The sequence below is a fragment of the Choloepus didactylus genome, chromosome 3, assembly GCF_015220235.1.
Source record: "Choloepus didactylus isolate mChoDid1 chromosome 3, mChoDid1.pri, whole genome shotgun sequence".
In the NCBI taxonomy this organism is placed as follows: domain Eukaryota; kingdom Metazoa; phylum Chordata; class Mammalia; order Pilosa; family Megalonychidae; genus Choloepus; species Choloepus didactylus.
This window is the reverse complement of record NC_051309.1, coordinates 262,611-286,249: the sequence shown is the minus strand read 5'-3', so window position 1 is coordinate 286,249 and position 23,639 is coordinate 262,611. Positions and strand designations below refer to the sequence as shown.

The window sequence follows — 23,639 nt, the reverse complement described above, 5'->3', positions numbered from 1 at the left end:
GATACGGTCTGGAGGGACTATCGGTCAGCACAGCCCACTTGCCCCAGCCGGGGGGTGGTCAGTCAGCTATCCTCACCCTTGAATGCCAATCTTAAGCAGAGTGATAAAGAGACTGAAAATGGTTAGAGACAAGTTGCCCTGGCAGGGGTGCTGCTCACGGGAGCACTGCCAGCCCTGGATACCCCCCTGCCTCCTTTAACCATGTCCATTCTGAGCCTGGGTCTAGTTTTTGTTGCTTACAATCAAAGAACCCTAACAAGTCATTCCCCCACACCAGTCAGTCATCTAATTCCTCCACAGATTTCCCAGAAAATTTCCACGAAATGGTTAATCCTACTGAAATGACAAAGTTGGCAACATGGTACTATCCCTTAAATATACTAACTTTAAAACATTTTAAAGTTAAAGGACTCGATACTGTCATTTTCCTTTCTGGTAAATATTTATTGTGTGCAGCTAAGTATATGATACAGATATCATGAGCCTAGTCAGGCACTGGAGGTCCAAACATGAATGAAGACAGAACCCCTGCTCCAACGGAAAGAAGCTTGGATGATAAATAAGACAGTGTGGCGGGCTTGGCACACACAGACACAGAGGAAAGCACGTGTTTGTCCTCATAGGGAGGGGAGGCAGCAGCAGGCTGCACGGGGCGTGTGTGTGAGTGCACACGCGCTGATAAACAAGGTGCTGAGCACATCTTGGAGGTGCTGTCTTGGGTCGCTAGAGCCCAGACTGCAGGCACTGTGGGTCCACTCTGACTATCCAGCTCTTCCTCACCACCCCTGCTACCACCATCCGGCTAAGGAATGAAGCTCTCGCGCTGAAGACCAGGTAAAAGTTACACTCTAAGAATTTCAACGGAAAGCTTTTTCCTTGAAGAGAAAAAAGAGACACACGCTTAAACAGCAGAACAAATCCCTGGGGAGGGGTATGTGCGAGAGTGGTGGGGGCCAGGCTCCCTGAGGCCTTCCTGGGGTGCGTAGCGAGCTGCACGTCTTCTTTGTGAAACGGGCCTGATCTGTACACTTCCCTGGGCAGCAACTGCCTAGTCCTGAGGCCTGCAGCTCTTCACAGGCACCTTCACTAAATTCACAGGGACCCTGTTTAACAACTAAAATATCCGTAAGCTGCACACAGGGCTGCGCTACCACAAGTCCTTCTTAGAACGCACGGTAACTGGGCTAGGCGCTAGCATCCCGTCTCCTCTCCAGGGCACCTGCACAACACTGGGCCTGGGACCTACAAGGCATTTAACCGATGCCTGGTGGGTGAAAGCTCAGCTGAATCCACAAAGAACAGCCTGCACGTAAAGACAGTCCCACATTCCCAGGAACGGGTCTTACCGTACTCGGAGGCTTCACGGTGACAGACGTCCTTGTAAGAGCAGAAACCACCGCACAGAGCAGCAGTGAAATCAGCACCATCACCCCGCCCGCCGTCAGCCACGACAGGCTACAGAAGTAGCAGGAACTCTCGGCCGAGGTGCACACGATGATGTGGACGGCAGAGAGAGCCAGAAGCGTCAAGTAAAACAGCAGAGAAAATAAAGGGGACGACAGGGGGACTTCCAGCTCGGCCTTGCTGCCCAGTGCCTTGGGGATGCTGAGCAGAAGCAGAGTCAGGACCTGGAGCAGAGAAAACACGATCAGCCCACTGATGCTAGCTCAGAGAAAGTGCGCCACGTTTAACCAACAAGAAAACGCAGGCTTTCCTACTTCTAGCCCTGCATAAATAGTGTGTATGTTTTTAACTATCATATTTTGGCTGTTAACAAACTAATTTAAAACCTGAGCTGCAACTTTGACCCGAGAACCCACCTCCAAAACCACAGCTGTCCCCACGGCCATCGAGTAGGCATCGTATGGGGCCACCTGTCTGCTCAGCGAGAGGCTCAGGGTCTCCAGCGCATCCCGGTACTGCCTGCGAACCTTGGCACCCAGGTGGGAAAGCACTTCGGAGTTACTTTCTTCTAAGTAGAGTTTGATCCAGTTCCCATGCAACCTTTCCGACATTTTAAACTGCTCAAATCCAGGATCTAACAAGAAGAGGAAAAGATTTTTTACATATCACAGATACACATTTATAATTTCAAAACACAGTTATTCACTGCATATGGCAAAGCCTTCATTTTTAAGAACCAACGGCTAACGAAGATGAACTAACTGCTGTGCGGGTGGGGAATGGGGAGATCAGCAACATCTCTGGCAAAATGGCAGAAGCTAAAAATGCTCACCTACTCATCCAGAGCCTTCTTGTGTAGCTGCCACCCGCCAGCCCCTCATGACACTAGGCCTAGGGCAGCACACAAAATGCACCCGGTCATGGAGGTGCACCACAAACAAATCTAACAAGTGGGATCCGGAGTGCCTTGCTGTGGGCAGGTGCTGGGAGGTGGGAAGGGTGGGCTCTGTGGTAAATGGGGTGGTCGGGGAAGGCTTTTCTGAAAGAGTAACATCTAAGCAAAGACCTGAAGGCTTCACTTCTAATTTTTCTTTTCTGAAAAGTTCTCTATCTAAAAACCCAAATCAAAAAGACCTCTTCATGCTACCTCCATATCACCCCAAGTCACACAGGGCCAAACCCCAAGGCCCGGGGCCCTCTCCAGCCAGTGGGTTTTTAAAATGAGCATTTGTAAACACGATTCAGACAAATCACAAATTAAATTACCTTTGGACACGGTTCATGCCCTTGAAAACACGCAGACCCTGCGCTGGGCTCGGGACCGGACTCAGGGAACACATGTGTTTAGGTAAATCGGCACTAGCATGACACCACCACAGGGAGGTCTAAAAAGGCTCTGCCTCTTGGACAGGCCACGTCCATGACACGGAAACACCAGGGCGACGCGGTGTGTTAGCCTCAGCTGGCCGAGGCGGGGGACGAGGGACAGGCCTCACCAAGGCCGAGAGTCCTGGGAAAGAAACTGGGTCTCCCTCCACTCCACGCAATTAGAAAGGGAGAGCAGGCAGGGGGAGAAGGGAGTCCCTTCTGTTCCTATGCCAAAGGGACAGAGACTCACGAAAATGAAGAAGAGAAGTAATTCCCCTAAAAGAAGAGAGGAGGGGGAGGAGGGGGAGGGGAGAGAAAGGGAGGGGGAGAAGGGGAGGGGAGAGAAGGAGAGAGGAGGGAGGGCAGCAGCTCACCCTGTCTGCCCTGGTGAGGGCACCCAACACAGGCTCCTACAGAACTCTGCTTTTCCGGCACGGCAATTATCGTGATTGACATTGAACAATCAGGACGTATTTGTTTAAAATCTGTCTCCAGTATAGGGCTGCCAGCTCCGAAGGGATGGGGACCCAGCCTCCGCCCCAGGCTGGCTCATGTAAGTGGGAGCTCAATAAAGCTCTGTTGACTGAGTGAAAGGACTTAAAAAACAAACCTGTAAGGTAAGTTTAGGTGCATTTTGTTTATCTCAGGGCATGATTGCCTCTGCACCCCCGGGGCAGCTGGGACACAGGTACCCACAGTGCCTTCCACATCTCTCCAGGCCCTGCCTGCTCTCTCTCTGCTCCCTCACCTGGCCTCACCTCCTTCCACCCCTTTTCTTTTTTTAAAGTGCAGTATCATAAATCCTGAAATGCATTACATTAATAGACATGTGGTTTCACAAATACTTAACACAAATTCTTTCTAGCCCAGCACTGCACGAGGACAGAACGGGCAGGTGGCCTCACATCTCCGCACCAGGCCCACTCCCCAACGCCGGCTGCCCCGCTTCCCTCTTGCTGGTGCCCCCCACTCTTTAACCAAGTTCCCCTCTTCCCAAGTCCCCTGTGGGAAGGGATGCTTCTTAGCCCCCTTCTGTCCATGATGGCAAACTATTTCTCTACTATGGAGCTGTGTTTTCTAGTTTATCCGCACCCACTGCAAAGCAAGGGCCTGAGAGATACAACCCAGCACTCGTTGCTTCTGACCCCCTCTGGCTGCAGGTCCCTCCTTTCCTGAGCTGGCTGTTGAGGCTCCGCCGGATCAGGCTCACTTCTGCCGAGCCTGGTCTACAAATGCCCGGCCGTGGCATTGGATGTGCACTTTCTGCTGCTGGCAGAGCCGTTCTCAAGGGTGGTCGCAGCTATGCCTGTGCACAGACTCCATCCAATCCCCAAACGTCTGCACCAGTTACTCTGGGAGCACCTGAGGTCCAGCCAAACCCCCGTCTCAAAGCTGCCAAGACCTGGGGACTATGGCCAAGTTCCCGCACATCCCCAACACTTCCAGACCCACCACATGCTGCAGCCCCCAGAGGTGGCCCCATGAACCACGCACTCACTGGGCCTGGCCGTGCTTTAGGCATGGAACTCATCTCATCTCCCCATCAGCTCAGTAACACAAGGACAACGACGAGGCCCACCCCATAGTGGAGACAACTGAGGAACAGAGAGGCTGCGTAACTTGCCCAAGGTTGCAGGGCTGGTGAGTGAACGCTGAGTCGAAACTCACTTGGTCTGATCCCAAAGCAGCCTCAGCCACTACTCTCCACCCTTCTACCCCCAGAGTGACAGAGGCTGGGGCGGGGGTGCCCTGTGCTACTTGCCACCCTCTCAGCCCACCATGGAGTGACAGAAGCTTGGGGGGAGCCCTGTGCTACTCTCCCCTTTTTGAACCTACCACGGAGTGACAGAAGCCACGGAGGAGCAGGGGGCAGATCTGAGCGTGCAAATTCCTACTGAGCACTGACTGTATGTCAGGTGCTGTGCTTGGTGCGAGGGAAACAATGGTGAACAACTGGGAATCATTCCTGCCTGTTGGGACCTGTAATTCAGTGGGGTTCACACACAGACACAGACATAATTACAAACTGGGAAAAATACTATATACAAAAACCAGAGGGTATAGTGATAAACTCTGGCAGTGGGGACGGAGTCTGCTTTATTTCTGGGAGTGGGGAAGGCAAGGAAGGCCCAACATTTAAGCTGAAAAGAAAAGAAGCCCAGGAGCTAGCCAGGCAGGGCCAGGGAAGGCCATCGCGGCCCACGGGAGGAGCAGGTGGAAGACCCCACCGGGGCCGAGAGAAGCCAGACGAGCGACGGGCAGGCCGTGGACCTCCCGCTCGGTCCTCAGGCCTCGGCGTGGGTTCCCAAGAGCATGCAGGGTCAGAACACGGATTGAGTTTTATTTTGGAAAACGTAATCATGGATTGTGCAGACAAAGGGCCTCCTAGGGTGTCAGACACCAGGAATGCTTCTTACCCGAGACTGGCCTAACTGCTCTTCAACAGGCGACTTCCTCCCACACCCACCTTGCTCTGAGCCTCTCCCTGCTGTTTCTGAAATAAACAACCAACCCCCTCTGCTGACGCTTGTTGTTGTTTTTACCGCTTGTCAGGAAAAAGGACCTGTGTTAACAGTAACAGACATGTAAAGGCTACCAAGCTAGTAAGTTATTTTGGAGGCAAAACAAAACAGAGCAACAATAAAATTAACCGTTGTTCCTGGTATTGACTGAAACACACTGTGGCCAGGCCTTGCCTTGAGCGCACCCCTCCCCGGCCTTCTCACAGAGCCCCTCTGAGGACTGAGAGCCGGCGCTCGGGCAGTTCTCTCTGCCGTCTGCTGGACTTGGGCCCCAGAATCCCTCACCTGATCGGGCTTGTCTTCTGCAAGAGACTCAGCAGGCCAGTTTACACCTCACAGCAAACTCATGGGGGTTCAGTCTACTTGGCTGTGTCCCACTACTTCCAGCAGCAAAACCTGCCCACATCACACTGAATACAGCAGCCTCCTCCAGGTTCTCAAACAAGCCCCAGTGCCAAGCACGTCCCCCCTGGATTTCCTGGATGTGCACAGCAAGTGCTTTGACAGCTCTGCCCTCCTCTCCGGGATTGTTCCTGTCAGCAGCTACACACCCTCTAACAGCTCCCAGCTCAAAATTAAAAACAAAATAACCCCTCTTGACCCCACAACCAACCAGTCTGTTACCCACTCCTCCCCGGGGCTGTCATATTTGCAGACTCCACTTCCTCTCGTCTCACACTGGTCCCCTTTCCAGTGAGGCTTTCAACCAACTCTCCACACAAACTGCTCTAGAGGAGGTCCCCACTAACTGTGCACCGCCAGATGCAATGGTCACTTCTCAATTTCTCGTTTTTATTTTATTCAACACAGCTGCTCACTCCCTTCCTGAAATTCTTTCTTTACTTGGCTTCCTGGATACCAACCACATGCCACCCCCACCCACAAGCTCCAAGTCTTGTACGCTCCCCACCTCAGTAATTCTCTTCTTTGGGTTGTTCAGGCTGAAAATCCTGGAGTCAATCCTGAAGCCTCTCATTCTGAGAGCTCGCTTCCAGTGCATCAGCAAACCCTGTTGGTGCCATCTTCAAAACACAGCGGAGTACAACCGCTGCTCCGACTCCACTACTACTGCCGACCATCACCACCACCCTCACCTTTCATGCCAGTCACGCAGCGGCCTCCCAATGTCACCCACAGCACAAGGCAGAGGCCTCAACATGGCAACCCGAAGCAGCCTATTATGGTCTCAGGCCCCACCTGGGACTGTGCACTAGCCCCCCCATTTAACTCAAAATAAAAGGCCTGACCTGGTCCTCACGTCTCTCCAGCCTCATCTCCTGCTTGGCCCAGGTCCCTCTGCTCCAGCCACTCCAGGCCCTGTTTTCTCCTTGGCCTCGACGTGTCCCCACGGCAGCGCCTGGTGCCCGCCATCCTCTCCGCAATGCTCCCTCCCAGATCCCACTCGGTTTGCAGGTCCTTGCCCTAAGGTCAGGCCCTCCCCAACCACCCCTGCCCACTCCACTCCCTACCCCCTTCCCCAGTTCTGTTCTTTTCCTATGGCCCTTATCACCACCTGGAAGACTATTATTGAACTTTTCCCCTCTCTCTCCCCTTTCATGAGAGCAGAGCCCTTTGGAATGTTCAGTGCTGCCCTTCCAGTGCTTTGAATAGTCCTGGCTCTTAACAGAAGCTTAGTAAATATTTGTTGAATGTATAAACTTATTAAAGAACTTGATTTAGATATTGCAACTGTGGGTGTTGCTAATGGCGACAGTTAGGGTTCTAGGAAAATAGGAACAACAATCTGCATAATCAGAGAGATGACTACGAAGAATTCCCATTACCAGATGCACACTACAAAAGTACCACTAGGAAAGCACTAGCTCAGTGGAAGCATAAAGTCTGAATAGAAGTTGGAAACTATTAATTAGCTTACCTTTCTTATACAGTGGCACATTCTCTTGCAACAATTTGACAAGCTGCACTGTATTTAAATGTAAAAATCTTAATTGTTCTCTCATTGGCCTTCTTTCTACAATTGGGAATAAAAGACTCCCCACACTGTTCTTTGGAATCGGCAAACCAAGCCCTACTGCTAGTGTCACAGCCAAGTCAGTCTGTTGAACGTGCTTTGGATGTCTGATATCACCTAGAAAAAAGAAAACAGTTTCTTAAGTGACAGCTTCTAGAAAGTGTCAAGCTGCAGTCATTCCTGAATTTGGCCTACTATAACTAATGTCCATTCAATGTAGATTTATACAGAAGAGAAATTACCTAGTTGGTTTTTTATCTCAATAAATTTACTACCTACCCATTGTATGCCAAGCACAGTACCCTGAAGTAGCCTACAATATACTGGAAGGGACTCAACACGGAGCGAGGAGCCAGCGACAGCGTGAGGGGCAGATGCCCAGGGATGGTCACTGCAGAGGAGCAGCTTCCCTCACTCCCTGTGCAGGGGCAGAGGACCGTCCCGCTCTTTGGGATTCAGAACGCTTTGCACACCGCTCTCGACACACGCACACAAGGAGCCTGAGCCAGAGCCACTCGGAGGCCGGTCCTCAGGGGCCCTGAGCAGAAGCAGGCATTCCCACTGCGAGAAGAGGGGCTGGGTTCAGCAGGGGCCTTGTTCTGTAACCAATTCTGATAAGCCAAACAAAACCAAGCGATGGGATCTGAATCTGCTCAGGCCTCTGCCGAGGACAGGAGGACCTGGTGGACAGCACAGACAGCAACTGGCAAAACCCAGACTGCAGCAGACTCCAGGGGACAAAAAGCAGGCTCCTTCCACAAACAAACTGCAGGAAAATAAAAGAGGATGAAGGAGAAACCTGTAGATTAAAAGAGGCAGCCCAGAAAAATACACCAGGAAACAGAAGTTAAGCCAGAAAGGAGACTGGGTGAGCCCTGACACTCAGGGAGAAACCCGGAAAAGTGCGAAGTGCTAGAGGCACAGTGGTCAACCAGGCTGAGGGACACTAAAGGGCTGAGTGAGGAGAGGCCAAGTGTCCACTGGCTTAACAGCAACACGGGGAGAACGGGTGAGCCCACCATGAGCAGTGTTGGCAAAGCGAGCAAGTGGCGCCTCTGCGGTGGGAAGACGGGACAGGGCAGCAGCCAGGAGGCCACAGAGAGGCAGGGTGGAGGCCTGTGGGCTACGGGTGGACGAAGGGGACATGGGTGCTGTGGGGTGGGAGACACTGGAATATGTCCTTAGTATTCAATGTATTCAAAATAATGGATACGTTCTTACAAGTTCAGGCATTGACGTTCCCTTCACTCATGTAAACTGCCTATTTTATTAATGGTTCCAGAAGTCCAGGCAGTAACATTCATAAACGAAACTCCTCAAGAGTATTTGCATTTTAAGAACTGAACAAGGAATGCAAATTCCAAATCCTGACTGTCCCTCACCCCATTAATTTATATTCTCGCAGTGATCAGTGTATTTCAAAAGTATGCAGCTTCCAAAAATGACTTACAAATTCAATTCCGAGTATGGAAAACAGAAATGTTTCAAGGAGTTAAACATTCCCAAATTCTCACCAGTTTTCCTTTCAAAGGCAGAACTGATGAAAATCAGAGGCGTGTTCACTTCTCCAACTGAAGAGGCCCCGTGACTCCCCGTCTCCGACATGCCGTGGTCGCCGCACAGAACCAGTGCACTGGGCGGGAGCACTCCTGCCTCCTGTGAGCCGAAGGGAAGAGCACAGCTTCAGAGTCCAGCTTTACTCTACAAATAGCAGGTCCTTCTAAACGAATCGGACCGTTCTTCCTAGGAGCTGATAAAGAAGTCAAAGTCACGACTGAAGCAAGGAGAACGGGACGCATTTGGCATCCGAGTCCAGTCCCAGAGCACAGGGGCGAGTTTAGGGCTCGGCTGAGATCAGAGCTTCTGTCTCTGCCACTTCCTGGCAGTGGGGACTTGGGCACATTACTTCTTGTGCCTCAATTTCCTCATCTGTCAAATTGAGATACCAGGAAAATCTATTTTGCGGGACTGCTGAGGATGAAACAGAGAGAAAGCGCTCCGAGCCGCCCAGAGTGCCCAGGAGGCTGCCCCTCCACCCTGCCCCCTCGAAGTGGACCTGCCAGGCAGGCTCTGCCTCTTCCTTCTGCTCTCTGCCCGGAACACCCCTCCGCAGACGCAGGCGCACGCTGCCCCTCCGGCCCCTCCTCCCTCCTTCTTCCCCTCCATCCCTTCCCCACCCACCTACCGCCCTCCCCATACCCTCCTCCTTTCCTCCCACCCTCCCTCCAAGTCTTCCTCACGGCTCCCCTGAGGCAGGTGCCGCTCCTCCGCCCTCATCTTCCCCTATGGCACTGGTTACTTTCTAGCATACGTGTAATCATACTTAGTTATTACGTTTCTTCTTTGCTATTTGTCTTTCCCAGTCAGAACATAAGCTCCCCAAGGGCAGAGATCTTTGACTCTTACTGATCTGACCCCAAGGCCCAGGTACTCAATAAATACCTGTCGAATGGGTGAGTGAGCGAGCAGGCGCTCTCACACTGGCACCAGCGGTAGCTGTCCTCTAGGACCGCAGGGAGCTCATGCGGGTTTCCCCGCGTGTTCTCTCCCAACGATGGTGGGTACGTGGAAACCCATCACCACACAGGACTTCCAGAAAGCGCCTACCCTGGACAGCAGAGAGGTGTGGATCCGCATGAGGACGCCGTCCATCTCGCTGAGCTTGCGTCCTACGAGGGGGCTCTCCGGCCCAGACGCGTGGCCGATGTGGTCCAGGCCCAGGTAGTGGAGGATGAGCACGTCCCAGTCGTCCCTCTCTAGCACTTTATCCAGGTGTCTCGTGACGTTGTCGTCAACCTTTAAGGGGGGGAAAGGCCGAATCAATCTTCATTCCCCAAGGCCATTTTAAAATCCAGGGGAACAGGACCCATAGGAATTGAGCAGACAAAAAAATTAAAGTCATAAAAAAATTAAATAAACATTTGCATTAAATTAAGCTTTTACTAATATAGTTTTTATGAATCCAGGTTGCAGATGGAACATATTATGCAGATAATTAAAATGAGCAAAAGTTGTTCTAGAAAAAACTTATTGTGGAATCACTCCTAGACTTAACTAAAGCTCAGCAAATCATCAAGTTAAAAAGTCCCCAGATGGTTACTGAGGTAACCAAGGGCTAAGCAAGTTAATTAACGACAAGGCAGGACCAGAACGAGGGGCAACAAGCAGGAGGCGCCGTCGTGCCCTGAGCCAAGGGAGGGAGGGGCCCAGTGCTGACGACGGCCTTTATGTCTGAAACCGGCACCTCGTGGAGACGAGCAGCCGAGCCCCCGCCCCGGCAGAGCCGCGAGCCTTGTCAGCCCTGGTCCCTCGCCTCGGCTAGCTCACCTCTCCCACTAAAAAGGTCCACCACAAAGAAAAGTGTTTGAGTGATTCCCTCCTTCCTTACTGAAAGGCAACTGATGTGTCTGCACAGGGAAGTGTGGTGGTGTGAAGCCGCATGGACCCCACAAAAGCAAGTTCTTAGAGCCACAAAGTCATCGTGAGGATCATTTGGTGAGTAGCCGCTGAAGTTGAGACTGACCCACCTCATTCAGCGTGGGTCTTAGTCCTCTCACTGGAGTCCTTTGTACGAGGATAAAAGACAGAGAAAAGACACAGAAAACGTCCCAGAGAAGCTCGGACAGAAAAGCCGGGGCAGCTGAGAGACGGAGCAGCCGGAAGCGGAAAGCAACGGAACCTGCGAGAGACGGCCCATGGATGCAAGCCTTCCCACATGACCGAGGAGTCCCGGGCGCCGGCAGCCTGTCTTCAGGAAGAAGGTCTCAAACTGCCGATACCTTGATTCGGACATTTTCACAGCCTCAGAACTGTTAACTTGTGTGTTAATAAATCCCCATGGTAAAAGCCAAGTCATTTCTGCCATATTGCATTCCATCAGCATCAGCAAACCCAAACACTAAGATTCAGAAAAGCCCATCAGCGTTGGCAGGAGTGCAGACGCCCCCGGGCCCAGCAACCATGAGGGTGTGGGTGAGTGAGGCCACCCCCTCCCCACACTGAGCACCTACCCCTGCCTCACGAAACCCCACAGCACCCTGCCCCCGGACCAGCCTTCCTCTGCCACCAGTGCCAACGTCCTGATCCATGGACCTCGCTGGCCATTCCCCTGGTGCCCCAACCACTCACAGGACAGACTCGCTCTACCCGCCTCATCTCCCCTCACTGGGCCCACGCTCTGGAGAGCCCTGCTAGGCCTTGTAGGTCTGGGGCTCTGCTAAGTGCAAATTCTGCCACCTCATTGTCCACTTGGGAAAGTGCATGCCCTGAGCAGAATGTGGCTCCAACGGCTCCTCCACCGTGAAGCCCTGTCTTCCAGCTTCCCAGCTGCAAGAACAAATACCTTATGATGGGCTGGCTTAACAACAAGAATGACTGGCTCACAGTTTCAGAGGCTAGAGGCTTGCTTCCTCCCAGGATCACTGGCCTCATTCTTGGGGTTCTTGGGCTTTCCAACACACGGCAATGCACATGGCGGCATCTTCCTTCTCTTCCAGGTTCTGTTGGTGTCCAGCTTTGGATGCTCCTGTGGCTTCTCTCTCCGTGGCCTTCTCTATAAGGCCTCCAGGAACAGCATTAAGACATTGCCCAATTCAGCTGGGCCACACTGTAACTGACGAAACTGATGTAACCTCATCAAAGGGTCCTATTTACAAGGGTTAGCACCCACAGGAATGATTAAGATTAAGAACATGTTTTTCTGGGATACAAAGCTCCAGGCCACCACACCCCTCCTGATTCTTTTAACTTCCTCTCCACGAGGCCTTAGCTGTTCCAAGCTTTGGGCTCCAAAGAACTGTATGTGCTTCCATTGTTTACACGAATAAGTTTTAAATCTTTCTACATTCATTCCCAATATATTAATAAAAGCCACATACAAAATAATACTGGTTCTCATTACATAACAGAGTGCCAGGCTCTATCTAGTACAACATACTTTCCATTTTAAAAACTGACCTCTGTATAATCTGACACAAAAAATGAAGTGGTTCCATCGTATTCCGTAAAATGCTCTGGGAATAATTTGACCCATGTTTCATCTCCATAAAAGATAATTCTTTTCCCAGCTGCTTTTGCCTGCCTCAGCACACTGTCTTCCAGTAGGGCCGGAGAATCGAAGTTCCTCACGACATCAACGAAGCCAGGGAGGCTCCCTGTCATCAACGCCTGCAGGAAGAAGCATTACGAATTAGGCCACACAATAAAGGCTGTGGAGAGAGAATGGCACTCAGGGTCACTTTCCAGGTGAACAGGCGAGCGTAAGACTAGGGCAGTACCAGACCAACAAGAGGACAGCAATCAGGAAAAAGAGGACAAAGCTGAACAGCACACTCAACACTGGAGACTTACAATGGTTAAGAACAATCCTTTCCGCTGATAAGAGGTAAAGGAAGACACTGCAGAGACAGCTCCAGGAGAGCACCAGCCAGAGGAGAAACTATGGATTAGCCACAGAACTGAGCAGAGAGCAGCAAGTGTGGTGAGCACTGAAAACACGAACGTGCGTCTTCAAGCCCACCGCCAGGTTCCCACGGAAACTTCACATTTGCTTCCTATGACAAGCCAACTCCAAGCACTGATCTTACACCCCAGCTACTCTAACGTCCCACCTAGAGTGAGAAAACAGACTCACACAAGGAGGAAAACAATCTTTAAGCATGAATGCTGAAAGTAATTCTCAAAGCAAGCTGGCCAGTGGTCAAGGGTGGGGCCACCCATTCGCCACACCCCAGCTTCAGTGCTGCATCTCACTCTGCGGGGTGGGTGGATACCATAACAGGGTCGGGGGGCTCTAATTCCTCCCACGGCATTTTTCACACCTTTCATGACTGAGAATTAAGTCAGTCATTTCATGTTAATAATTTTCAACTCAAGGCTATAGTGCTGGGTACTGGGTCTCTGTGAGCTGGATTCATACAACAAGCTCCAACACTGCAGCCAGGGGGCTGTGCAATGAAAACAGACAGTGATCTAGGTGATGAGGTGATGCTAACAGCTGTAATCTTTTGCCAAGACTCAACAGCAAATAAACGCAAGCATGAATTGACTGGGCTTCTGGAATTCCCGTGAGGAGGGCAGCAAATTCTCCTCCCCCAAGTCAACATTCAAACTGGTTAAAATGGACAAAAACAACTACTTCAGAACTTCGGAAATTCACCAAAGATATACAATAACAAATTGAGGAATACATATTCAGGAGAAACTACTGAATCTCTGTAAGACCAGCAAGTGTCTGGCATTTTAATGAGGTGCTGCTCCCACCCCCCGCCAGCTCTGCCACACCACAGCAACGCAGACCAGGGGGTCTGACGTGATCTGGCGTTCTATGAAAAAGCCCAAGGATGTGGTAAAAAAACACAACAGCAACTGGTAGGAACAAGGCAGAAACCTCTGTAGTGCACACAAGTCCAGGAAGTAAAAGTCTTGGTAACTTCAGACCCAAATCTGTTCATGAACAGAGGATCCTCTTCCAACGGGAGGGCAAACAATGTGCAGAGCGGGCCGAAAGAGAAGTCAATTCACCTGGCAGCTGTCTGAAGCAAGGTATCCACAGCTCTTCTTCAGCAACCAGAGTTTCTCTAAGGTGGGAGCAGCAGGGAGCAGGGGTCAGAAAACTGACTTAGTCATATACTTGATATCCCTGTCTATCTCAATTGCGAAACGAAGATCGTAATTGCTCTTCCTACAGAGCATACCTACAAGTGCACACAAAATATGATGCTAATATCGTTTACTGGTGCTCCTTAAAATCAGGGCCCCTGAATACCAATCGTGGACCTGAGGATTTAAACAAAGATTACAGTTCCTTGGGCTAATGCTATGTTAGAGGTATAAAAGTAAAACACTATGCTGTGACACTGGATTACCTCATTTTGCAGTCCTCAATCACGCTCAATTTGCTTTCTGAGCAGTGCAGGGACACTGTTATTCCATGTGGCCAGGATGAGGGACCCCCTTACACCTGTTAACCCCACAGGCACTAGCTGACCTCAGAGAGGCCTTGCCTTAGAGTTAGAACCAGTTAGAATCGTGCCTGGAGTAAGGTCTACTTTAGATGCCCGGCCAATGCCTAGAGCAAACCCTGACAAGACTGACAGGAGAGAAAGAGTTTGGAGGTTGAGTCCTGCTAAGTTTCTGGTGAGGGACAATACCACCTTGGGTGTCTTCACACATCTGCCTGGCAGACTGCATTTTCCAAAAACGGCCAGAGTATTCCTGGTCCATGCTCTTCCAGACCATGCCACCCACATGGAGAGGTCGATCGTTTCCCCTTTCTCTGAACCTCAGGGGGTCCCTGCTTGCCCGTAACACGCAATATGCTTTCTGCCTGGTGTGCTCTCTGAGAACGGTCACTGTAGGACCCCGGTCAGCACGCTGTAAAGAAGCCCAAGGAGCCCGTGTGGGGACACCACACGGAGGAAGTCAGGATCCTGGCCAGCAGCAGCTTCAACCACCACACATGGGTGAACCAGCCCCTGGCGACTGTGGCCCCAGCTTTCTAATCTTCCTGCTGGGGCCCAAGACGTCAGGAGCAAGGACAAGCCATCCCTGACCCAGGGAATCAGAATGTTCCATGTGGTTTTACACCTTTAAGTTTTGGGGTAATTTGTTGTGTAGCCAGAGTCACTGCAACATGATGCATTAACAAAAACATAAACATGTGGCAGTAGCTGCGGTTGGCTGGTGGGATTTAAGAGCCTTGAAGAGACCGTTAACGGAGGTGATGGCTCCGAGGAAAATGTCACTGGGATCTGGAGGAAAGGGGATGCTTGTTATGAGAAGAGGTTTGAGTGAACTTTCTATGGTGATGAAAGCGTTCTGTATTGTTCTGTATCTTATGTGAGACGGTGGTTGCATGGGTATACAAATTTATCATAACTCACAAAGCTAGAGACTTAAAAATGTGCACACTTTATTGTTTGGAAGTTGGATCCCAACACAATTGAGTTTTGAAAATGTGAGCTTTCACCAAGTTGACGGAGTGAAACCCGCACTCCAGGGTTTTGTTTTTCCACAGAAACTTTAAACAAGCAAAATCTGGCAAAACCATCTCACTCAGAGCTTTCTGGAAAACAATTACAAGGCTGCAGTGAAGGGGCTAGCACGAAATCTAGACAAGGCAGGAACGACTGTGGGAAGACGGTGGAGCAGGAAGCTCCAGGAATCAGCCCCTTGACAAAAACAAGTAACTGGCAGGAACCATCTGAACCAACTATTTTGGAATTCTGGAGTCTAGTAGACACTACAACACCCAGGGAAGAGCTGGAGAAAGACGCTGGTAACCTGTGGTAAACACCAGTGAGTTTCACCCTCCGTGCACCAGGCTACCATGCCCCCACCCCTAGCCATACAGCCCGGGCTCCTGGTGCAGCGTGCTGGGGCCAGGTGGGCTACGACGACCTCGGCCTCCAGCTACAGAGTGTGTGGTCTGACTGCTGAACAGAGGTCTGGATCAGCTACTTCCGACTGCTGAGGGAGCCGGCTCTGAGGGCAGCCGTTAATCCAGCTCCCCTTAGGCAAAGGCAGCAGAGGCAGCACCTGCTTGAGGCGCAACACCTACCTTTTTTCCTTTTCTCTTTTCATTTCCCATTTGGCAGCATACAGAGTTTGGAAAAGTCACAGACTGACAGCTCCAACCCTCAACAACAACAAAATGAAAAACCCTAGCAACCCCAGAGAAATGGGAAAAAAGGATTTCCAGAAGTACAAGAAAATAATATTCCAAAATGTCCAGTTCTCAACAAAAATTACAAAACACAAAAGGAAACAGGAAAGTATGGCCCATTCACAGGAAAAAAAAAGAATTTTCCAGGAACTATTCCTGAGTGAGTTCATAAATTGGAATGATCAGTCAAAGACTCTAAGTCAACCATGTTCTACATGTTCAATGAGCTAAAGGAATCCATATACAAAGAACTAAAGAAATTACAAAAACATTGTCTGAACAAAATTAAGAGATAAAGATTATAAAAAGGAACCTAACAGAAATTTTGGAGGTGCAAAGTACAGTAAGTGAAATGAAAAACTCACTAGAAGAACTCAACAGCAGATTACCAGTGAAAACTCGGCTAACACAAAGACAACTGAAATTATCTAGTGTGAGAAGCAGAAAGAAAAAATAACAGAGAAAAAAATGAGCAGAGCCTGAGGGACCTGTTGGACACCATCAAGCAAATTAACATATGCATGCATCACTGGGGTCCCAAAAGACGAGAGGGAGAGAAAGGGGCAGAAAACATATTTGAAGAAATAATGGCCGAAAATCTCCCCAATTTTATGAGAGGACACGCATACACATATCCAGAAAGCTCTGTGATCTCCAAGCAAGACAGACAAAGAGCTCTACATCAGGACACATTATAGTGAAAATGTCAAAATCCAAAGGCAGAGAGAGGATTTTAAAAGCAGCATGAGGGAAGTGACTTGTATCATACAAGGGCTCCCCATTAAAGCAATTTCTCATCAGAAACCATGAAGGCCAGAAGATGGTGAGAGGGAAATAAAGTCCTTAAAGAAAAAACTGCCAACCAAGAATTCTATATCCAACAAAATTATCTTTCAGACTGAAGGAGAAATTAACAGATTTACAAATAAGCAAAAGCTGGAAGAGTTCATTACCAGAAGACATGACCTACAAGAAAGAGAGTCTTGACTACAGAGTATAGAGCAAATCCCTTTATCTAAAGGCCATGAGGGGAAGACTTATTGGCAAAGGAGACTTAGAAGGGGCAGGCAAAGGCAAAAGTAAAACTAGTAAAGTCTGCTGTCATAGAAGCCAAGAGAAGAGAGTGCATCAAGGAAGGAATGGTCAACAGTGCAAATATCACAACAAAAAAAGAGACAAGAGCTAAAAACACTTACCCAGTTAAGCAAAAATAAGGTCATTAGCGACCTTAATGAGTGCCACTTTGGTGGTTGGGATGTGGGGAAAGATGAGATGAGAACAGACTGAGGGGGAGGTGAGGAAATGGAAAGTAACTATAAAGCGTTCTTTTGAAAAAAAGGCTAGGAAGGGGAAGAGACAGTGCAGTGGTTGAAGAGAGAGGTGCAGCCATGGAAGGGTTATTATTTAAGCTGGGAGAGGACTGGACATGGTGAAAAGGCAAGTTGAAGATACAGGAGAGAGTGCTCACAGCAGCACAAGCTGTTCCGAACACGTCAGACGGAACGGCTAGCCGTAAATGGGAGAAAATGATGAGTACACGTGCAGGCTGGTTCAGGTTTGCGCACAGGGAGCCAATGGGCTATGCCTTCTATTTAAGATGCTCCTAATTTTGTGCCATCATAAGCAATGCTAAAATGAATGTCATTATAACTACACTCAAATGACTGAGTCAGCTCACATTCACACCCACAGCACACAAGAGTGCCCGCTCACCTCATTCCTGTAAAGAGCAGACATGGTCAATCTTTAGCTTTTTAAAATGCTGTAGGAAAAAATTGACCTTATGGATTGTTTTTAGTTTGCATCGCTTTGATTATTAATAGAGCTGAGAATCTTTTTATGTGTTTACTGGGTGTGCTGGTTTGGATGTATTATGTCCCCCAAAACGCCGTTATCTTTGATGCAGTCTTGTGTGGGCACGAAACGTATTGGTGTTGATTGGGTTGGAGACCTTTGACTGGAAGTTTCTCTGGAGATGTGCTCACTCAACTGTGGGCAAGATCTTTCACTGGATAATTTCCATGGAGGTGTGGCCCTGCCCATTCAGCGTGGGCCTTGATTAGTTTACTGGAGCACTACATAAGCTCCGACAGAAGCGAGCTTGCTACAGCCAAGAGGGACACTTTGAGGAATGCACAGGAGCTGAGAAGAAAGGAGCTGCAGATGAGAGACAGTTTGAATTCAGCTGTTGAAAGCAGACTCTTGCCCCGGAGAAGCTAAGAGAGGACAAACACCCCAAGAGCAATAAGAGTGACATTTCTGAGGAACTGCAGCCTAGAGAGGAATGTCCTGGGAAAAAGCCATTTTGAAACCAGAACTCTGGAGCAGACACCAGCCACATGCCTTCCCAGCTAACACAGGTTTTCTGCACACCCTATTGTTGATGACTTCCCTTGGACACTTTATGGCCTTAAGACTGTAACTTTGTAACCAAATAAACCCCCTTTATAAAAGCCAAACCATTTCTGGTGTTTTGCATTCTGGCAGCATTAGCAAACTAGAACACTGGGCCATTTCTTTTTCTTTCTTTGCAGATATATTTATATCCTTTGCCCAGTTCCCATTGGGTTGTTTGTCCTTGATTTGATCCTCTTCACATAATATGGACCTTAACGTTTTCTATGTTATGTCCACCATAAAAGATTTTTTCCACTTTATTGTTTGCAGTTGACTTTGTTTACTTCTGCCATATAATTGTCTGTTTTCATGTAATCAAATCTGTGTATTCTTTCCTTTGTATAAGTGTACTTCTCACACTACTTTGGATTGCCCCCGATATTTTTAAAAAGGGCAAGTACTTTTTAGGATCCCCTCATCCCAAGTCAAATACAGGCAGCAATCAGAGTGTAGCTGGGAACTAGGAAACCTAAGGGATGGCTCAAATTTGAAATCTCTTTGGATGCTGTCCCTTGGGTGCTGTGGCCTTGCAAAGTATAGCCTTCCCAGAAGTAAGAAAGGCTCTGCAAGCATTACTTGAAGAGGAGTTTGACCTCTTGTCCTATTTTGCAATATAGCTGCATAACCCACTATGGCCAACAGGCTCTGGAATCACTGATGCTGACTGTGTGATGTTAGTCCCTCAGGTCTCCACTTCCTCCTCTGAAAATGCTGAAGCCAGCAGTGCTGACTGACAGGCTGCTGTGGGAGTGCATATGAAAGTACACGAGCACGCAAGGCCCGTGCTTTACCTGCCACAGTACATGGCACAACTGATAAGCAGCAGTAGCTCTTTATTGTGACTATAAATTCATTGAAGACAGCAAAGGCACTAAAATCATTCACAGACAGTGGTCAATAAAAGTCAGCTAACATTATGCCTATAAATTCTCTGAAGAAAGAGAAGGCATGCAAAAATTACATATATTTTTTTTAACTTACTGCAACAACTTAATCTTTGAAAAGATTACCAGGAACTAGTAGAGGATTACTAGGTTGGTGTTTTACGACGATTAAGTTCTTTCTCTAACTATAGGTGGAGCAATGGATTACACCCCTTGGTCATCAACAGTCCATCGCACCAAATTCCTGAGCTGTGTGACTCTAATTCCAGGTGAGGCCCTCTTGTCCTACTCCTCCCAGATGGGAATGAGGAGCAAGATCCTGCATAGGGCTAAAGACAAAAAAAAACCATTACCTTTGGGGTGAAGCTCCTGAGAGAGAGCAGAAGTGAAACGGATGGGCTGGAGTCTGGGTACCCTAAGAACCACACAACCGGTGCACAAGCATGACTACAAATGAGAACCCCATGCACTCATTTATATACTCTTTTACAAATCTGACTAGTTCTTAATTAGCATTTTTCTTAACAGAACAGAGGAAAAAGGGGCTCACTTCCACAATCAAGAGATCCTGATGATCAAGGAGCCTGGAGGCTTTTCTTCCAGCCTTCTACAGAACTGGACCCACCAGAGACAGCAACTCCTCAGAGATGCTGTCCTGATCATCTCTATCAAAGTTGCTCTCTCCCTTTCCCCCGACACTCTATCACATGCTCCTTAATCACTCTCTGAAACAATCGCAATGATTTATTTGTACACTTACATTTTTTTCTGTCCCACCCATTAGAAGGTAAACTCCATGAGACAGGACCATTGCTGCCCTGTTCTTCACTGCATCCCTCTTGTCTACAACAGTGTGTAACATAGTAGATGCTCAATAAACACTGCTGAACGAAGGACACGCCATATCCAAATGCAGCAGAGTGAGGAACTCAAGAAAAAAGTCATGAAAGATGTGGCACTGATCCCGTCCACCACAGGCTGCTTTATTAATTCAACAAACATTTACTGAGCACCTACTAAATGCCTTCCCCAAGCCTTAAGAAATAAAGAAGTGGCTCTTTCTCACCAAATAGTAAGATGTCACTTGATCAGCCTTTGATGTACGGCTCAGTCAGAGACTTTTATGCCATACTAACATGCAATATAACCACAAACAAAATTTTAAATTCCTCTTCCCTCTCCACCCCTACTCCTTTACTTACCCTTCCAGACTCAGCTTAAATATAACTTCCTCAGGCAGACTTTTCTGAGCACCCAGTCTAAAAGCTGCACCTTCCTACCCATCACAGGTCATCACCTGTGGTTTTTTTCTATCGTTGCACAAAATCCCACTTTATAACTGGGCACTGATTTGTGTGTTTATTTGTTTCATGGCTGTGTCTCCTCCCAGAGACCGAAAGCTCCATGAGGGCAGAGACACTGCTTTCTCCCAAATGTGTATCCATTACAGCATCAGCACATGGCAGCGCTCAATAAACAGTTCTTGATCCAATCAATAAAGCTCCCCATTTTTCTTTACCTGTGGTTCTTGGTAAAGCATTATGCACTTCAAAGCTACCCTCAGTAGGGTGAACACCTGAAGTAGAAACAGCAGTAACTGTTGAGGCCAGACGGTACTATGTATATGATTTTGAACAAATCTTTTAACTTCTCTGAGTTTGTTTCTTCACCAACAAAGTCAAGAGTTGTACTGGGTAGCCCTAAAGATTCCTATCAACTGTAAAACCTACAGGATCCCAACAATTAAAGAAGAAAGCAGGGTGCCAAGGAGAATGGATGGCCTGGCCCTGGAGATCGTCTCCTTCATGTTTCCCATGAAGCCTGGGCTTTGGCTACTTTGAGGGGCACAAATCATGAGTCTCAACTCCAACCTATTGGTGTGCACTCTTTTGCACTAGCAAACTAATTTCCAGTTAGCTAAAATAAGATTTCAAACAAAGACTACAGAGAGTCCTTCTAAACCTCCCAAAGAGCCAAACCATCATTATAGAACATTAGGCCAAGTTCTTTACCTTGATTCGAGGCATGGTAACAGTGGGTGGCTTTGCTTCAGCCACAAAACTGTGAGATGCTCCTTTTTCCACGAGATAAGTTAAATAGGGCATGAATTTCACACCCTTTGACCCAAACACAAAATCATCTCTCAAGGCGTCGATTAGCATAATAACAACTTTACTGAAGAGAGGTGGTGGGAGCTTAGTCCAGTTGGAACTGGCTCCTAAAATGCATTTGAAAGAAGAAGAAGAAAAAAAAAAGAAATTGAATTTTAATCTTTTTTTTTAGCATTCAAGGACCTTCATAATTTAGCTTGTGCCTACTTCTCCAGCACACATCCTGTCATAGCTACATATCCTGGCCCAAAAAGAAAAAGGCCTGTTCTTGCTAAGCATTCTGGGGTTGGGAGTAGGGAGTAAGCTCAGGAAGCCCCAGCAGTAGTGAACTGCCCTTAGCTGAAGCGAGAACGAGCATGAAACAGAACCGAGCAAGGGTAACAGGTAGTACATGAATAGCAATGCTGGAATAAGTGTGGGCATAGAAATGAAACCAGGTTTTATGTAGGGCAGAGGACTACACAGGGGAGTCCCCACATGGGGTCGTGGAATGGAACACTTAGAAGATGACTTAAAACACAGTGTTGCAGGTGGGGGGTGGGCCAGCATTTACAAACCCTGCTCATATGGTCAGGGAGTGGCATTGGGTGGACCCCGTCCAGAAAAGGAAAACCTTTACCTGGGATGTACTGCTGGGCAGGTGAGGGCTAGGGAGGGGGCTACGGCAGGGAGATCATAGAAGACAAGGTGAGGGGGTTGGCAGGAATCTTATCTGATGTGTCCTATTGGGCAAAAAGGGTGCCTGGAGCAAGGCTGACCCAAAGGCCTGCTCAGGAAAGGAGGATCACTGGATGAGTACAGCTGGGCAAAGGCGGGAGCCTGGTGTGGCGCTCAGGGAGAAGGGTCGAGGTGGGGGAGGTAGCAGTGATTGCCACAAAGCTGTAGTGGGAGGAACACGGGAAGGACACAGAAAAAGAGGCTGGAGAGCTAAGAAGGGTCCTGGAGGTGGGGGACCAGAGTGGAAGAGGAGACAAGGGAAGAGAGAAAGGACCCCCGGTGAAGCGGCCCCGTCTGTGATTGGGAGCCCAGGAGGAGGGTCCTCTGGGGAGAGCGGGCCCCGGGGAAAGGGGTCCCAGTGCATGGGGAAGGTCCAGAGACGGGTCCGTACCAGACGAGGGCTCTGGCGCCGGGGGTTCGGCTCGGTGCTCGGTCCTGGAAGGGGAACGCACGGGAGCCGGGAAGAAGCCCCGAAGGAAGACAGCGACCCCGAGCACCTCGATCGCTACGCAGCAGGCGGCGAAGGTCCCGGAGCCCAGACGCATTTCGCCAGGCTGCCCGCGGGACCGGAGCCTGCCCTTGGGACCGGAACCTGACCGCGGAGCCGGAGCCCGCTCGCGGGACAGGACCCCGCTCGTGGGACCGGAACCTGCTCGCGGGACCGGAACCTGCCCTTGGGACCGGAGCCTGCCCTTGGGACCGGAGCCTGCTCGTGGGACCGGAGCCTGCCCGCGGGGCCGGAACCTGACCGCGGGGCCGGAGCCTGCTCGTGGGACCGGAACCTGCCAGCGGGGCCGGAACCTGCCAGCCGGGCCGAAGCCTGCCGGTGGGACCACAGTCTAAGTCTTGCCCAGCAGCAGGTGCTTCCGGTTCCGACGAGCGGCCTCTGAGCATGCGCGAAAAGGTAGGCCTGTCAATAGCGGGTTCCCAGAAGCTTACGTCACGCACGTATTTCTTAGCGCGCCGGAAATACGCAAGGGGGCGTCCCGCTCCAGAGAGGGTCGCCTGCAAGTCTCCGCCCCATGCTCCGCCCCCAGAGTCCCCGCCCCCGAGAGGCCCCGCCCCTGCTCCGCCCTCCCCGCCGCCCACGTAAGAGTTTCTAACTACTGTTTACTTTTCGGGCGTATTGAACACCCACTATATGCCATACCTCATGCTGGGAGCGTTCACACGTATCACTTCATTTCTTCCTCGCATTAGCCAGGTGGTAAGTGGAGAAATTGAAAACCTCGGAGCCCTTGTGCTCTTGGGGCCGGTCTGTCGGGAGGTGTGGCTGCGAGTGGGGTTTGCCGTCGAATCGCAGAGCGGGCCCGGGCTTCCGTGTCTGGATGGCGCTGGTGGGCGTGGTCGGTGCCCCCCAGATACCCCGTCACAGGCTGGTGCGTGCACGCACCGCGGACAGCTCACAGCTGCAGCCTCCTCCGCACGAGTGCCCTTGGCTGGTGGGGAACTGCGGAGCCCTGGAGGTCACCCCCACCCGCCATGCTGGCGCAGAGACCGACCGGGGCTGGGACCTAATGGCACAGCTCCTTGGTCTCAAAGGGGTTTCTCTGTGGTGCTGAGATTTACCCACGGTTGACTTTCTGCCAGGCAGTAGGT

General features: G+C 49.9%; 1 protein-coding gene across 6 annotated transcripts in view; it reads right to left on the bottom strand.

Moving 5' to 3' along the window:
• PIGG (phosphatidylinositol glycan anchor biosynthesis class G) overlaps positions 1 to 22,903 on the bottom strand; it is a 91,266-nt gene extending 68,363 nt beyond the window's left edge. The window contains exons 1-9 of one of the 6 annotated variants that reach the window (XM_037829170.1): positions 22,690 to 22,903; positions 22,432 to 22,613; positions 21,225 to 21,430; positions 12,223 to 12,432; positions 9,874 to 10,062; positions 8,781 to 8,922; positions 7,171 to 7,383; positions 1,821 to 2,038; positions 1,347 to 1,628 (exon numbers count right to left, since the gene is read on the bottom strand). In XM_037829170.1, coding sequence (XP_037685098.1) covers positions 1,347 to 1,628; positions 1,821 to 2,038; positions 7,171 to 7,383; positions 8,781 to 8,922; positions 9,874 to 10,062; positions 12,223 to 12,432; positions 21,225 to 21,430; positions 22,432 to 22,585 — 1,614 coding nt within the window. In that variant the 5' untranslated portion in view covers positions 22,586 to 22,613; positions 22,690 to 22,903. Of the gene's footprint in view, positions 1 to 1,346; positions 1,629 to 1,820; positions 2,039 to 7,170; positions 7,384 to 8,780; positions 8,923 to 9,708; positions 9,844 to 9,873; positions 10,063 to 12,222; positions 12,433 to 21,224; positions 21,431 to 21,942; positions 22,224 to 22,431 lie in introns of those variants that run through there. The other 5 variants (XM_037829172.1, XM_037829171.1, XM_037829174.1 and 2 more) reach the window with 5 other exon arrangements.
• Between the last annotated feature and the right edge of the window lie 736 nt (positions 22,904 to 23,639).